This window comes from Pristiophorus japonicus, chromosome 17 (assembly GCF_044704955.1).
Source record: "Pristiophorus japonicus isolate sPriJap1 chromosome 17, sPriJap1.hap1, whole genome shotgun sequence".
In the NCBI taxonomy this organism is placed as follows: domain Eukaryota; kingdom Metazoa; phylum Chordata; class Chondrichthyes; family Pristiophoridae; genus Pristiophorus; species Pristiophorus japonicus.
This window is the reverse complement of record NC_091993.1, coordinates 78,868,635-78,883,375: the sequence shown is the minus strand read 5'-3', so window position 1 is coordinate 78,883,375 and position 14,741 is coordinate 78,868,635. Positions and strand designations below refer to the sequence as shown.

The window sequence follows — 14,741 nt, the reverse complement described above, 5'->3', positions numbered from 1 at the left end:
TTGCCTATCTCTTCTAAAAGTTAAGTATCCTGGAATATTTAGTTCCCAACCTTGATCACTTTGCAACCACGTCTCCATAATGGCTATTAGATCAAACCTATTCATTTCTATTTGCGCTATTAATTCATCTATTTTTTTGCGAATGCTTCATGCATTCAGATATAGTGCCTTTAGCTTTACCCCGATGTCACCTTAGTCAGTGATGCCCCATTACCTTTGTGACTCTTTCAGTCCCTTCCTGACCCATTCTGCTTATTTTTACCCAAAACTCTGCTCTGCTCTCGAGCCTTGACATTTCTCCTGCTGCTTTTAAATTTACTCTTTCCTGAATCCTCCCAACTCCCCCTTCATTAGTTAAAGCCCTGTTTACTGCCCTAGAATATCCAGTACTTCATTCAGTGTTTTTTTTTAAACAAACGACCACAGTCATAGTTTTAACAATGAATAAACCTTGAAGTCGTTTTTTGGGGGCTTTGCTTGTTATTAAAACCACGGACATCTACGTTGGCCTAAAATTTCAATCTGAACAACATCAGTGCAAGACAATGAACTTGTAGGGAAGCTGCATCGGTTATAATGACTATATTAAATTAGTTAATGTAATCAAATAATAGAAGATTACCAAAGTAAGTTGGATGACAACCTTATTTATAACATGGAGTTGTTCAATGATCTGAACCAACTCCTGTTGTCACATTTAACATTTCTCCATTTACCTAGATGAACATATTTGCCATTTTCATCCTTCTCCACAAGTGGGCTTGCTTCCCTCTCTAGCTCTCGGCGATAGCGCTTGATATTCTTTACCATCAGGTCTTTCCGTGTCAGCTCATAATGGTTTGGGAAATGGTTCACAATTTGGTCATCGTTCAGACGGTAGCCATTTTCAATGCTGAAAACATTTCGAATGGTCTGTACGCTCATCCTAAGAGAACAAATAAGCATCAGTGACCATTACATTAGTTTTAAATCTACAACTTACTGGACATTTAAATAGCTACATTTTCTTTTTAAGAACACAATCCCCTTCCTGTTACTAAGACATTACTCCCTTTCCCATTCCTCTTGCTTGAATCTCCCTGTGCCACATACCGCCTCCAGCTCAGAGGCCTTTGCCAATGCTGCTCTGACAATGATCAGCAGATCACAAGGAGGTGTGTTATAGTGGCGCTGAAAAATCCTTCTCCTCCGTGGAGAAGATGAAGTCCCAATTATACTATATGGATTTGAGATTACAGATTTTTAACCATTTTATTGTATTCATCCAATTTTAATGAACAAAATTATTCCAAACACTGTGGTAAATTCCTCTGTGACTATTATTTGTGCATAAATACGTTTTTTGAAAACAAGTAGTCATTTTGTCGAAGAATTTGAGGAAAGTTTTCTTCCCCTTCAATCAATACTGACGAGATAGTATTAAACCCTCACCCCTCAACTTTTTCTTCAGCCTCTCACATCCTCCCTTGCAACAACCACAGCCTGCATTTACATAGCACATTTAACATGGTAAAATGTCACAGGCACTGCACAGGAGTGTTATCAAACAAATTTTGACACCAAGCCACATTAGGAGATATCAGGACAAATGACCAAATGCTTGGCCAATGAGATAGGTTCTAAAGGAGGAGAGAGAGGTCGAGAGGCGGAGAAGTTTAGGGAGGGAATTCCAGAGTTTGGGGCCTAGGCAGCTGAAGGCACGGCCACCAATGGTGGACCGATTAAAATCGGGGATCCACAAGCGTCCATGATTTGGAGGAGCGCAGATATCTGAGGGTTGTCGGGCTAGAGGCGGTTACAGAGATAGGGACGAGGGCTGTGGGAGTGTGGGGGCTGGAGGGGGTGGGGGGAGGGGAGGAAACAAAGCCATGGAGGGAATTGGAAACAAGGATGATAATTTTAAAATTGAGGCATTGCCAGACCGGCAGCCAATATAGGTCAGCGAACTCAAGAGTGATGGGTGAACGGGATTGGTTCGAGTTGGGATATGGGCAGCAGAGTTTTGGATGAGCTCTAGAGTTATGGAGGGTGGAAGATGGGAGGCCGGCCAGGAGAGCATTGGAATAGTCAAGTCTAAAGATAGCAAAGGCATGGATGAGGGTTTCAGCAGCAGATGAGCTGAGGGAGGAGCGGAATCAGGCGATGTTGTCGAGGTGGACATGGGCAGTCTTGGTGATGGAGTGGATATCTGGTCAGAATCTCATCTTGGGGTCAAATATGACATCAGGGTTGTGAACGGTCTGGTTCAGCCTCAGGCAGATGCCAGGCAGATGGAGTTGGTGGCTCGGGAAAGAGTTCGTGGCAGGGACTAATGACAATGGCTTCGATCTTCCCAATATTGAGGAAATTTCTGCTCATCTAGTGCTGGATGTCGGACAAGCAGTGTGACAAATTAGAGACAGTGCAGATGCCGGGTTACAGTTCCATGGAATTGGCAGTACTCTACTACTTTACAGGCCATACGTGAGAATAGACAGTAAGCATTGACAGACTTTGGGCATCATAATAGGTTCACTTTCCAACAGAAGTCACAGGATAACAATCAGGAGCTGAGATCAGGTAACTCAGCACAGACAAGGAACTGACTCTGGACTTACTAATCTGTGTCCCTCGGTGTCACACCAAGCAGTGTACTTACCCATTCTTTTGAGGGTTTTATTGTACAATTCATACCCATTTGCTTTTTCCTGCTTCATTAAAAAACGTGCATTATCTCAGATTCATCCATACCATACAAGTAGAACTAAGCTATCTACCAATGTCCCTCGGTGTGTGCACATAGGTGAATTGATCCCTCATACATACATAAATGCAAAACAAAGCATTTAAAAATCCTCCATTGGAAAATCAGAAACTTTTTGTCCCATTTCCATTTCTGTGTAGGTTTTTTTATTCGTTCATGGGATGTGCGCATCACTGGTAAGACCAGCAATTATTGCCCATCCCTAATTGCCCTTGAGAAGGTGATGGGAGCTGCTTCTTGAACCGCTGCAGTTCGTGTGGTGAAGGTACTCCCACAGTGCTGTTACAGCGGGAGTTCCAGGATTTTGACCCAACAACAATGAAGCCACCAACTCCATCCCTCTCGCTAGCAACTGGCTGAGGCTGAACCAGACCATTCACAACCTTGGTGTCATATTTGACCCCAAGATGAGATTCTGATATGTCAACTACCTGTGTTCTCACTATCCATCAGGGCCATTAGGTCATCATTGAAGACCTAATCGAACTGCAGTTAACTGTTCCTTTCCACCCAGTTTCCCGGGCATCATTTCGTACAAGGAAAGTCATGTTGTACAATGTCACTGATCCTCATGTCTGCGGATGTGGTCACCAAGGGGAAATGTGTAAATGAGGATGAGAAGCGGGCCAAGGATAGATTCTTGGGGTATTCCGGAGATAACCATGCAGTGCGAGAAGAGAAGCCATTGCTGAAGATGTTCTGGTCACAATCATTTCGGTAAGTGTGGAACTATAAGAGTGGAACCAAGCAAGGGCAGTTGCACTGAGCTGGACAATGAAGCAATGTTTTTTGGGGAAGATGGCATGGTGAGGTCGAGGAGGACGAGAAGAGGTAATGCACCATTTTTACAGTCACAGAAAGTCATTTATGACTTTTGTTACAATGTTTAGCTGCTGTGGCAGGGACGGTGACCTGATTAGAGAGTTGTGGGAAAGATTTGGGAGTCAACAACACATTAAATGACCTTAGAGAGGAAGGAGATTTGGAGATGGGGCAGTAGTTTTCATGAAGAAATGGGTCGAGGGTGTTTTTTTAAATAGAGGTTAGCATGGGGGTCAGAAAGGGATGTTGGGTGGTTAGCGGCTTAATGAGAATGGAATCAAGGAATCAGGGGTGGATATCATTGACAAGATGAGCTTGGGGACGAGGGGGCTAGGAGAGTAACGAGAGAGAGAGAGAGAGAGAGAAAAGATTTTGTGACTAGGGCAGAGAGGAGCCTGGGAGAAGGTTTGGCTTGGTGGGCAAGGAGAAGGGGGAAAAGCAGCATAAGCAGCTAAACATATGGGGACCGAAATTCAGCCTCCCAAAGAGGCCACACCGCCAGAAAGCGGCGGCTAGGTGGCGGAGTCGAGCGGTCGCCGACTTCCGGTCCATTGGCCGCCAGATCGAAATTCACCTCGGGGATTTTTCTGGCGGTCCCCACTTCTACCCTGCTGCTGCCGACTGTCCAAAGCGTGTCATCAAAGGGTGCACCGCCGCTTTCCAACACCTCCATGGCACCCCCCACGAAATTTAGCTGGAAAAATCATAGATCCGCCACCCGGTGCCCCCGACAGCTTTTTCTGTCAGTGTACCTTCCTTTCACTGTGTAAGCGATGGCAGCGCAGCGGCCCCTGAAGGGGAGGGCGCACTGCCGCGGCCGGCATTTTTTTTTGATGGCCGACTTTCCAATCGGTCGGACAATTATGGCCCCGGGTTCAGCCGGGCCCCAACAGGCAGCCTGGCACCCCTTCTTGGCCGAGCCTAAATAATCGCTGCTTCTCTCCCCTTTAAATGAGGGGAGAAACGTGGTGACACACACTGACGTCAGCACTACCCCGCTGTTAACTGACAGTGGCGGGGACTCCAGGCTGCCCCATTATGACCGACTTCCGGTCCGCTAGGAAAAAATTGCCAAAGAGCTGAAAATGGATCAAGAGTCCGCCTCGTCTGACGCGGCGGTAAAAACACTTAGAAAACGGTAGGTGCGCCAGGTTTCTGACAGGGGTGAATTTCTACCCCATGGTCTCAATCTTAATGACAAAGAAGTCCATAAGCTCCTTGCATGTAATCGGAGGTGCGGGTAGACGATGCAATGGAAAGGGGTTTAATGAGATGGCGGTTAGTGGAAAAAAGAAGCCGAGGGTCATCTTTGCTCTCTGGGCCAGCGCCAAATGTGACGCAGAGCGAGACTCCCTGGAAGAGGAGCTCTTTCAAAATGACTCCAGTTCACAGATATTCCTGAGAACAAAAAATCGATGCTAACACTCCAGTGCAGTATTGAGCGGGTGCTGCACTGTCGGAGGTGCCATCTTTCAGATGAGATGTTAAACCAAGACCCCTTCTGCCCTCTCAGGTGGACGTAAAAGATTTTATGGTACTATTTTGAAGAGCAGGGGAATTATCCCTGGTGTCGTGGCCAATATTTATCCCTTAATCAACATCACTAAAACAGATTATCTGGTCATTATCACATTGCTGTTTATGGGAGCAAGCTGTGCGTAAATTGGTTGCCTCGTTTCCTACATTATAATAGTGACTACAATTCAAAAAGTACATCATTGACCGTAAAACGCTTTGGGGCATCCAGTGATCATGAAAGACTTAGGTGAATTATCCTCCACATTGTCTGCACTCTGCTTTGTTTTGGAGTCAGCTCGGAACTTAACACCTGATTTACACTTCACTTCTGCATCAGAGCAAAGCTGAAATGACTTCACAGCAATGCCTAACTTGCGGTGTGAATGCACCCTTAAAGAGATAAACAGTGATGCCCATTGGAGGATAATATGTGATGAGCAAAATAAACTGGCAGAGATAGGGAGAATTAAACAAATAAAGAGGTGTAGACAGCGATCAAGCAAGAGGCACAAGTACAGAAAGGCATTGACAGCAGAACACAGAGAGCCTGATATCTGACAGGGTGTTAGAGTGCGAGGGTGGAGATCCTGTCATCATCATCATCATAGGCAGTCCCTCGGGACCAAGGAAGACTTGCTTCCACTCTTCGCATGAGTTCTTAGGTGGCTGTACAGTCCAATATGAGAACCACAGTCTCTGTCACAGGTGGGGCAAATAGTCGTTGAAGAAAAGGGTGGGCAGGGAGCCATACAGGAGGGTGGGTATTACTACGGCCCTGTAGACCATGAGCCTGGTGAGAGTTTTGAGGGACTGATCTTCAAACACTCTTTTCTTCAGACTGCCGAAGGCTGCACTGGCGCACTGGAGGAGGTATTGGATCTCGTCGTCAATGCCTGCTCTTGTTGATACTGCAGGATGCTGGTGACTGCACTGTATGATTAGTGAGCACATTAACACTCACAGAGGCAGCTGGAGAGTCCGGGGGTAGCTCCTGTTGTGTCCCAAGCATCAGGGTAGCAGTAAGTAGCCTTAAAAAAATCTCAAGACGTAATACCACATAAATGATAACAGTAGCTGTGCTTCACTCACCAGTAGAAGTTCCAGTCTTCATCAGTCGGTGTTTGACTCCAGCCCCTCTTCTCAAAATTATTCACAAGCACCGATTTCTCGATGTCCGTCGTCCATTTTACTTTCCCGGCCATAATTTCAAAGGAGGTGAAAAATGTCTTAAACTGAGTCAATTAATAAAATAGCTAATGTTGGAAGGCTTGCCAGTCAAACCTCCGCGGCCTGTCCGCTGCACGAGTCAATGCGCCTGCGTACTCAAGGACGGCGCAGACAGGGTCTTACGGCGCATGCGTGTCTGCGTGGCGTCACGGGAGTTCGAGTTTTTCTCCCGGCCGAGTTTGGCCTCCCAATGTATCCCGTGAGGCAGCGTGCGCGCGGCGTTTGCCATAGCGACCAGGCTGCGAGCGGGATCGCGCCTCAGTGCCGGCTTCCTGTTCCAACGGTCACCGCTTGCAAATAAGTACACGGGTTAACTAGAGCTGTCGGAAACGAGTTTAAATTCATGGGTAGTGGTAGAAAGGACAAGAGCTGGAGGATTTGGAGTTCCTTCAGAGGAACGATATCTGCCCGAAACCTTCACCAACTGTCCGTTCTGTCGTGCGTTTTCTGTCTTGTTCTATGGGGTCGTATGCATTTTTAGGAGTGTGATATACCAAATCAAAATGAGTTTAATATACCGAAATGAGCCAGGCTACATTGGTCTGAGGACAGCCTGACGCTGAGATATCCTGCCTCGCAACATATTCCAGAGTGTGTTGTGCATTCGACCCGTAATAATTTCTGATTGAAATAATTCTACTTGTGATTTCTCATTCTTTGGTTTATTACTTCTCATTTTAATTTTTGCTGGCAGTGCTGTAATATTGGAGGGCAGAGATGGCTGAAATCTGGAATAAAATCTTTAAATGGTTAATTTTATGATGCTCAGCCCTGTCTCATCAGTTACAGACAATAATTTCATATAAAGGTATTTTGGACTCCTAAATGCACCACCTGGTGTAGCTCTGAGCTATGCAGGCTAGAAATGTTCAAGATGCATTGGGTGTCGCTTTGTAACTTCCTGCTCCATCTCGACAACTTGATGTCCCTCCTAACTTAGCTTTATCTGCAAACTTGGATATGCAATTGTCATACATCATCTGAGCAAAGCTGTGGCCCCAGTACAGATCTCTGGGGAGTTCAGAAGAATGAGCGGGGACCTTATAGAAACGTTTAAAATTCTGATGGGTTTAGACAGGTTAGATGCAGGAAGAATGTTCACAATGTTGGGGAAGTCCAGAACCAGGGGTCACAGTCTAAGGATAAGGGGTAAGCCATTTAGGACTGAGATGAGGAGAAACTTCTTCACCCAGAGAGTGGTGAACCTGTGGAATTCTCTACCACAGAAAGTTGTTGAGGCCAATTCACTAAATATATTCAAAAAGGAGTTAGATGTAGTCCTTACTACTAGGGGGATCAAGGGGTATGGCAAGAAAGCAGGAATGGGGTACTGAAGTTGCATGTTCAGCCATGAACTCATTGAATGGCGGTGCAGGCTAGAAGGGCCGAATGGCCTACTCCTGCACCTATTTTCTATGTTTCATGGTTCATCAGTCACTGAAAGTGGGCATGCTGCTACAGCAGGTGGTAAAGAAGGCAAATGGTATGTTGGCTTTCATAGCTAGGGGATTTGAATATAGGAGTAGGGAGGTCTTACTGCAGTTGTACAGGGCCTTGGTGAGGCCTCACGTGGAATATTGTGTTCAGTTTTGGTCTTCTAGTCTGAGGAAGGACGTTCTTGCTATTGAGGGAGTGCAGCGAAGGTTCACCAGACTGATTCCAGGGATGGCTGGTCTGTCATATGAGGAGAGACTGGATCAACTGGGCCTTTATTCACTGGCGTTTAGAAGGATGAGAGGGGATTTCATGGAAACATACAGGATTCTGACGGGACTGGACAGGTTAGATGCGGGAAGAATATTCTCGTTGTTGGGGAAGTCCAGAACCAGGGACATAGTCTTAGGATAAGGGGTAGGCCATTTAGGACTAAGATGAGGAGAAACTTCTTCACTCAGAGAGTTGGTGACCTGTGGAATTCCCTGCCGCAGAGAGTTGTTGATGCCAGTTCATTGGATATATTCAAGAGGGTGTTAGATATGGCCCTTACGGTTAAGGGGATCAAGGGGAATGGAGAGACAGCAGGAAAGGGGTACTGAAGGAATGATCAGCCATGATCTTATTGAATGGCGGTGCAGGCTCGAAGGGCTGAATGGCCTACTCCTGCACCTATTTTCTATGTTTCTATGTTTTTTCCACTAGTCAGATCCTTCCAATCAAAGTACCGTCCCTTTATCCCTTCTCTATTTCCTAATTACTAATCCATGTCACAAGCTTACCCCAAATTCTGTGTGCTTTTATTCTTGCTAATCTCTTATGCAGAACCTTATTTAATGCCTTCTGGAAGTCCATTTGGACAATGTCCACAGACACTCTCCAATCCATCATATTCGTGACCTCCTCAAAAAGTTCAACTTGATTCGTCAGACGTGACCTACCCTGACTTTCTTTGATCACCTTATATTTGTCCCTGATGATAGATTCCAGTAACTTGCCCACAATTGATACTAAACTGGCAGGTCTGTAGTTTCCTACTTGTTCTCTTCCCTCCTCTCACCCCCAACTCCCTTTTTAATAATGGGAAGGCATTTGCAATTTTCCAATCCAAAGGCACAATTCCTGAATCTAGATGGCTTTGGAAAATTATGATGAATGCATCTGCAATTTCATCACTTATTTATTTTAATTCCTGAGGTGGAAGCCATTAGATTCTTGATACTTGTCTATCTTAAGTCTCATTATTTTCTCTCTTACCTTTTATTTACTTGTATTAAATCCACTAAACTCTTCCCCTTAACTTATTTTTAGATTTCCTTGTACTGCTCAAGAGTTTTTTCTTTGCTGTGTTAATGGATACAAAGTATTACTTAAAGAAGTCTTGACAATTTTTGTATTGTCCATTATAGTCTCACCTGCATCTGTCTTTAATAGACCACATTATCCCTTGCCATATTCTTTCTCTTAATGGCCCAAACGTTCATATAACTGGTCAGTGAAAAATGCTTGCTGTTAGTTAGACTTGCCCTTGCCTGTTTAATCTCCATGTTATTTTGTGTGGTAAATTGCTGGAAGTGCAAGATGGAAACATGCGCCCTCTACAGAGCATCTAGGATCTGGGTGAACAGGAAAAGCAACTGTGTATTTCCTTAACCAATCAGATTGAAAGGTTTTGAAATGAACGCAGCATGGTCTGAATAAGGACATGTAAGTTAGAATGGTGAATTCAGTGTCAAATCAGGTGCGGAAAAATAATTTTTTTAAAAAGACAGTTTTTAAAAAAAATCTCCAAAAATAATTAAAACTTAAAGGAATAAGACTTCGCAACATTACCACAAGTTCTTGGCCGATTTGCACATTAATAACGGCATACGTCGTGTTGTTCACACACCATTATTTTTCTCAGCAAATTCTGGGTCATTATTCCACTGCCTGATCACTCTTACTGAAATCTTTTATTTTTACTGCTTTTATCAGTATTACTATGACTCTTCCTTTCCCAATTTCTCTCTCCTTTCTAAAAAATGCTATAGCCTGGATTATTTAGCTCCCAGTCCTACCGACCTTGTAGCCAGATCTCTTGTTTACTACATCATACCCTTTAGGCTGAATTTATACTTCTAACTCATTTGTTTTCTTTCTTATGCAACATACATTTGTGTACAGAGCTCTTATTCAGATAACTATACAAGAAGGATGGGTTGCACCTCCACAGGGCTGGGACCGATGACCTCATGGGGAAGTTAATGAGTGCTGTGGGGAGGGTTGAAACAAATTTGGCAGGGAATGGGGAACCAGGAAGAAGCATCAGAGAGGGAAAACAAGGTGCACAAAACTTTGGAAGAGACAAACATTAGAATAAAGTGTAGTTCAGAAATAGGAGGGATCAGACGGGAGAAATACAAGACAGACTAAGGTGGGTTTGGAGTGTATGTGCACCGAGCATGGCGAATAAGGTTGGTGAACTGTAGGTACAAGTTGCCACATGAGTTCAACCATGAACTCATTGAATGGTGGTGCAGCCATGAACTCATTGAATGGTGGTGCAGGCTCGAAGGACCGAATGGCCTACTCCTGCACATATTTTCCATGTTTCTATGTTTCTATTATGATATAGTGGCAATAACAGAGACCTGGCACAAACAAAGGGAGGAATGGAAATTTAATATTCCTGGCTACAATGTATTCAGGAAAAACAGGGAATGAAAAAAAGGGGCTTGACTTTCCCGAGAGCCCCTCAACACCTGATTGCCCACCCAGAAAAACCGCTAACGTTTTGCAAGTAACGCTAGCGAAAATTTCCATAATGAAGTTAAAAATAATTGCCCAGCGACAAAATGGATCTTGCACCAGTATTCTCGGCGGTTAAAGGCGAAACTAAGTGAAATGGGCGGTTCTTAAAAAAAAATTTAAAATTTATTCCGAGGCTGCGGTTGGGCCTCGGGAGGGGGGAAAGCTTTTTAAAAATTTTCACTAAAAAAAAAGTTAAAAAACATTCCCAAGACGGTTTTAAAGCTAATTGCCATTTACAATTAAAAAATAAATAAATAAAGAATCTTTAACTTACCTTTCTTTGCAGAGTACTCACCTACCGCCCTGTTGCAGCTTTCACAGGGCGGTTCCCTCTGCGATCTGGACGGGCTTCCACTGAGGCCAAGCTTACACCCTGGCCATTTTCTCGGCGATGTATGTCGGCGGTTTGCTCCCAGTGGGCGTTTTGAGATTTGGGCGGTACCATTTAAAAACTAAGGGGGAAACTTTCGCCGGGCGGTTTCGCTACCAAAAATAGCTGTACCGCCGAAAATGAAGGTGAAAGTTTAGCCCAAGGAGTGGGGGATGGCAGTATTGATCAAAGATACTGTTACAGCCCTGGAAAGTGATGATGTGCTTGAGGATTCAAAGACAGAATCTATTTTTGTAGAGTTGAAGAACAGAATAAGGACTGTTGGGTGTGCACTATAGGCCACCAAATAGTGGGAAGGAGATAGAGGAGGAGATTTACAGTCTAATTTCAGAAAGATGCAAGAACAATAGGGTAGTGTTGAAATCTCGACCTCCGATAAATGACTCAGACACCTTCAGCTCCAGCAGAAGTTTATTTAATTTACTTGCTAGCAAGAGAAAGGTTACACTCAGTCAATGGCTAAGTGATCACCTCCGAAATGGTACAGTTTCACAAGATATTTATACAGTAAAACCCAAGTTATGGCCTCTCCCTGTGTATTGGCTCTGTCTCGCAGTCAGTGAATACAGATAAAGAGTTAATTGCTACATCCTTGTCCTGACATGGTTTCCAGATATTTCCTTTTGTCAGGGTTATTAGTTGGCCAGCCGGCCATTACTCCAGGAGAGTGTGGTAATGAGCTATTACCTGTCTTGCATTGTGTCAGGATTGTCCAGTTTCCTAGTCAGTTATCTTTTTGCATCAAATGGATGAGGTAGGCTCTACAAGAGATAATGGCTGGTGGTTTGAGTACTTCGAAAGGGTGGGGTGGCATGGAACTGGTGTCGTATAGACAATAGGAGAGCACCATGGGGCCGGGGGGGGGGTGGCGGGGGTACTTGTCTCAGCAGGACTTGCCTCCTAGCTGTCTGGTGGCTATCAGCCCTTTCAAGCCAGGTTTAGCTGTTTATGCAAGCCGACTGCTTTATGCAGAAATTTCTGGAAGGACCAGGACTCCATTTTGTTATATATTAAAAAGGGCACAAAAATGCTGTGTGGTATCAGCTTAGATAAAAATACATTTCCACAGTAGTGATAATGGAGGACTTCAATTATCCTAATATAGACCGGGAAAATAACAGTGTAAAGGGCAAAGAGGGGGAGGGTTCCTGAAATATGTACAAGTAAACACTCTTAATCAGCATGTTTCCATACCAATAAGGAACAGGTATAGAACTTAAAATGAAACAGAAAAAGAAGGCTTATGATCAATGTCTAGTTCATCATGCAACCAAACTGAATACAGAAAGTGCAGAGGAGATCTGGAAAAGGAAATAAATGGGACAAAGAGAGTATATAAGGATAGATTAGTGGGTAACATAAAATGGAACACTAAAATATTTTGTAAACATATAAATAGTAAAAGGATAGTTAAAAGAAGGGGAGGGGGCGGTTACGGACCAAAAAAGGGGATCTTGTGGAGGCAGAGGGTATGGTTGAAATACTGAGTATTTTGCATCTGCCTTCACAAAAAGAGAGGTTGTTGCCAATATCACAGTAAAGGAGGAGGTAGTAGAGAAATTGTATAGGATAAAAATAGATATGGAGTGGATATGTGTGGACTGTAGTACGTGGGACAGTGAGATTATCCCGAGCAAACACGTCTGCAGGAGGTGTCTCCATCTCTAATCTCTCCGGCTCAGAGTCATTGAGCTGGAGTACGAGTTGGAGACACTCTGACTTATAAGGGAGGGGGAGGAATTTCTGTTCTGTTTTAACCAGAATACCGTTACAGCCCAGTGGAAAGCACAGGTTCAGAAAAAGGAGGGTGTGACTGTTAGGGAGCCAGGTAGCGGGGATTTAGGAGAGGTTGATAAGGAGGTCCCGCAGACACTGGTCCTGTCCAACAGGTGATGTACTCGCTACCTGTGAGGACAAGGAGAAAGACTGCAGGGAGGATAGCTACAATGCAGACCAAGGCACTGTGACTCAGAAGGCTGTCCAAGGGAGGGAGTGGGGGTAGAAAGCAGAACAGATATGTATTGATAGGGGACTCTATAATGAGGGGAATAGATAGCCTCCTCTGCAACCAAGAACGAGAATCCCGAAGGGTGTGTTGCTTACCTGGTGTCAGGGTAAGGGATATTTCACGGCGGCTGGGGAGGAAGTTGGAAAGGGAGGGGGGTAAATCCAGTTGTCGTGGTCCATGTTGGAACAAACAGCATAGGTAGGAACAGGGAGTATCAGGAATTAGACCCTAAATTAAAAAGCAGGACCTCAAGGGGAATAATCTCTGGATTATTGCCTGAGCCACATGCAAATTGGCATAGAAGCAGACAGATCAGGAAATGTAACACGTGGCTAAAGGGCTGGTGTGCGAAAGAGGGGTTCCTTTTCATAGGACACTGCCACCAGTTCTGGGACAGGAAGGAGCTGTACCAATGGGGCGGGCTCCACCTGAACCGGAATGGGACCCATGTTCTAATGGAAAAGGTAAATAGGAAGGTGGCAAAGGCTCTAAACTAGTAGGATGGGGAAGGGATCTACGAGAAACGTAACCAGCCTAAATATAAACAAAAGGGGAAAAGAGAACATAGGAAAGAATAAAGTAAGGGAAGATATTGATGGCAAGGGAATAAATAGAGTTATAGAACAGGAGTCTAAAGAGATGGTTAAACATAAAGTGAAAGGAAATCCTATTAAAAATGTGTTATACTGTCTGTACAGCAATGCACACAGTGTCCGTAATAAAATAGGAGAGCTGGAGGCATTCATGCATTGCGAGGAACCAGATATAGTACGGATTACTGAGACATGGCTGGAGAAAAATCAGGACTGGGAATTAAACATTGCAGGGTATAACATATTTAGAAAAGATAGAGGGGGGAAAAGTGGAGCTGGAGTAGCTGTACTTATCAGAGATAATGTAATGGCAGTAGAAAAAGTGACCCAGCTATCAGCGAGACAAAAATAGAATCCATATGGATAGAGATAAAATATAATAAAGGATCAATCACAATAATAGGAGTAGTCTACAGACTAAAACATTTTTAATTGTGGAAGAGAGGTGGAAGAAGAAATATGCAGACAAATTAGGGAACTGAGTAAAAAGCATAGAATAATAATCATGGGGGATTTCAACTACCTTGATATTAATTGGACAGAAGAGGGAGGTAAAGCGGATAAAGGAATGGAGTTCCTACAATGTGTACAGGACTCCTTTCTAATCCAATATGTAAAAAGCCCAACAAGGGAGGATTCGCTATTGGATCTAGTAATGGGGAATGAACCAGAGCAGATAAGAGAAGTAAAAGTAGGGCAACATCTGAGCAATAGTGGCCATAATATGCACTTTAAGATCCTAATTGAGAAGGACATAATTATGATGAAAACCAGGTTAATAGATTGAAGAAAAGCTGATTTTGAGGGACTGAGAATAGAAAATAACATGGGCAACAATATTGGCAAACCACAATGTAGAACAACAATGGGAAACATTTAAAACAGAGTGCAGGAAGAATATATTCTGCTAAAAGGAAAGAACAAACTAAACACTAATGAGACTCTTATTTGCTGGAATTCTTTGAGAATGTAACAAACAGGGTGGATAAAGGGGAACCAGTGAATGTGGTGTATTTGGACTTCCAGAAGGCATTTGACAAGGTGCCACATAAAAGGTTACTGCACAAGATAAAAGTTCACGGGCTTGGGGGTAATATATTAGCATGGATGGAGGATTGGCTAACTAACAGAAAACAGAGTCAGGATAAATTTTTCATTCTCGGGTTGGCAATCAGTAACTAGTGGGGTGCCGCAAGGATCAGTGCTATTTAC

The 14,741-nt window shown here is 44.0% G+C and overlaps 2 protein-coding genes across 3 annotated transcripts in view; one reads left to right on the top strand and one right to left on the bottom strand.

Annotated features, from left to right (window-relative positions):
• The window catches only part of LOC139227809 (polyglutamylase complex subunit TTLL1-like), a 59,073-nt gene extending 52,672 nt beyond the window's left edge, over nt 1-6,401 (bottom strand). Inside the window, exons 1-2 of the mRNA XM_070858870.1 lie at nt 6,173-6,401; nt 717-925 (exon numbers count right to left, since the gene is read on the bottom strand). Coding sequence (XP_070714971.1) covers nt 717-925; nt 6,173-6,285 — 322 coding nt within the window. The 5' untranslated portion in view covers nt 6,286-6,401. The remainder of the gene's footprint in view (nt 1-716; nt 926-6,172) is intronic.
• Nucleotides 6,402-6,554: 153 nt separating this feature from the next.
• Nucleotides 6,555-14,741, top strand: part of LOC139227807 (bcl-2 homologous antagonist/killer-like) — a 76,134-nt gene continuing 67,947 nt past the window's right edge. The window contains exon 1 of one of the 2 annotated variants that reach the window (XM_070858866.1): nt 6,555-6,748. The gene's annotated coding sequence lies outside the window, so the exon portion shown is untranslated. The remainder of the gene's footprint in view (nt 6,749-14,741) is intronic. The other variant, XM_070858867.1, reaches the window with a different exon arrangement.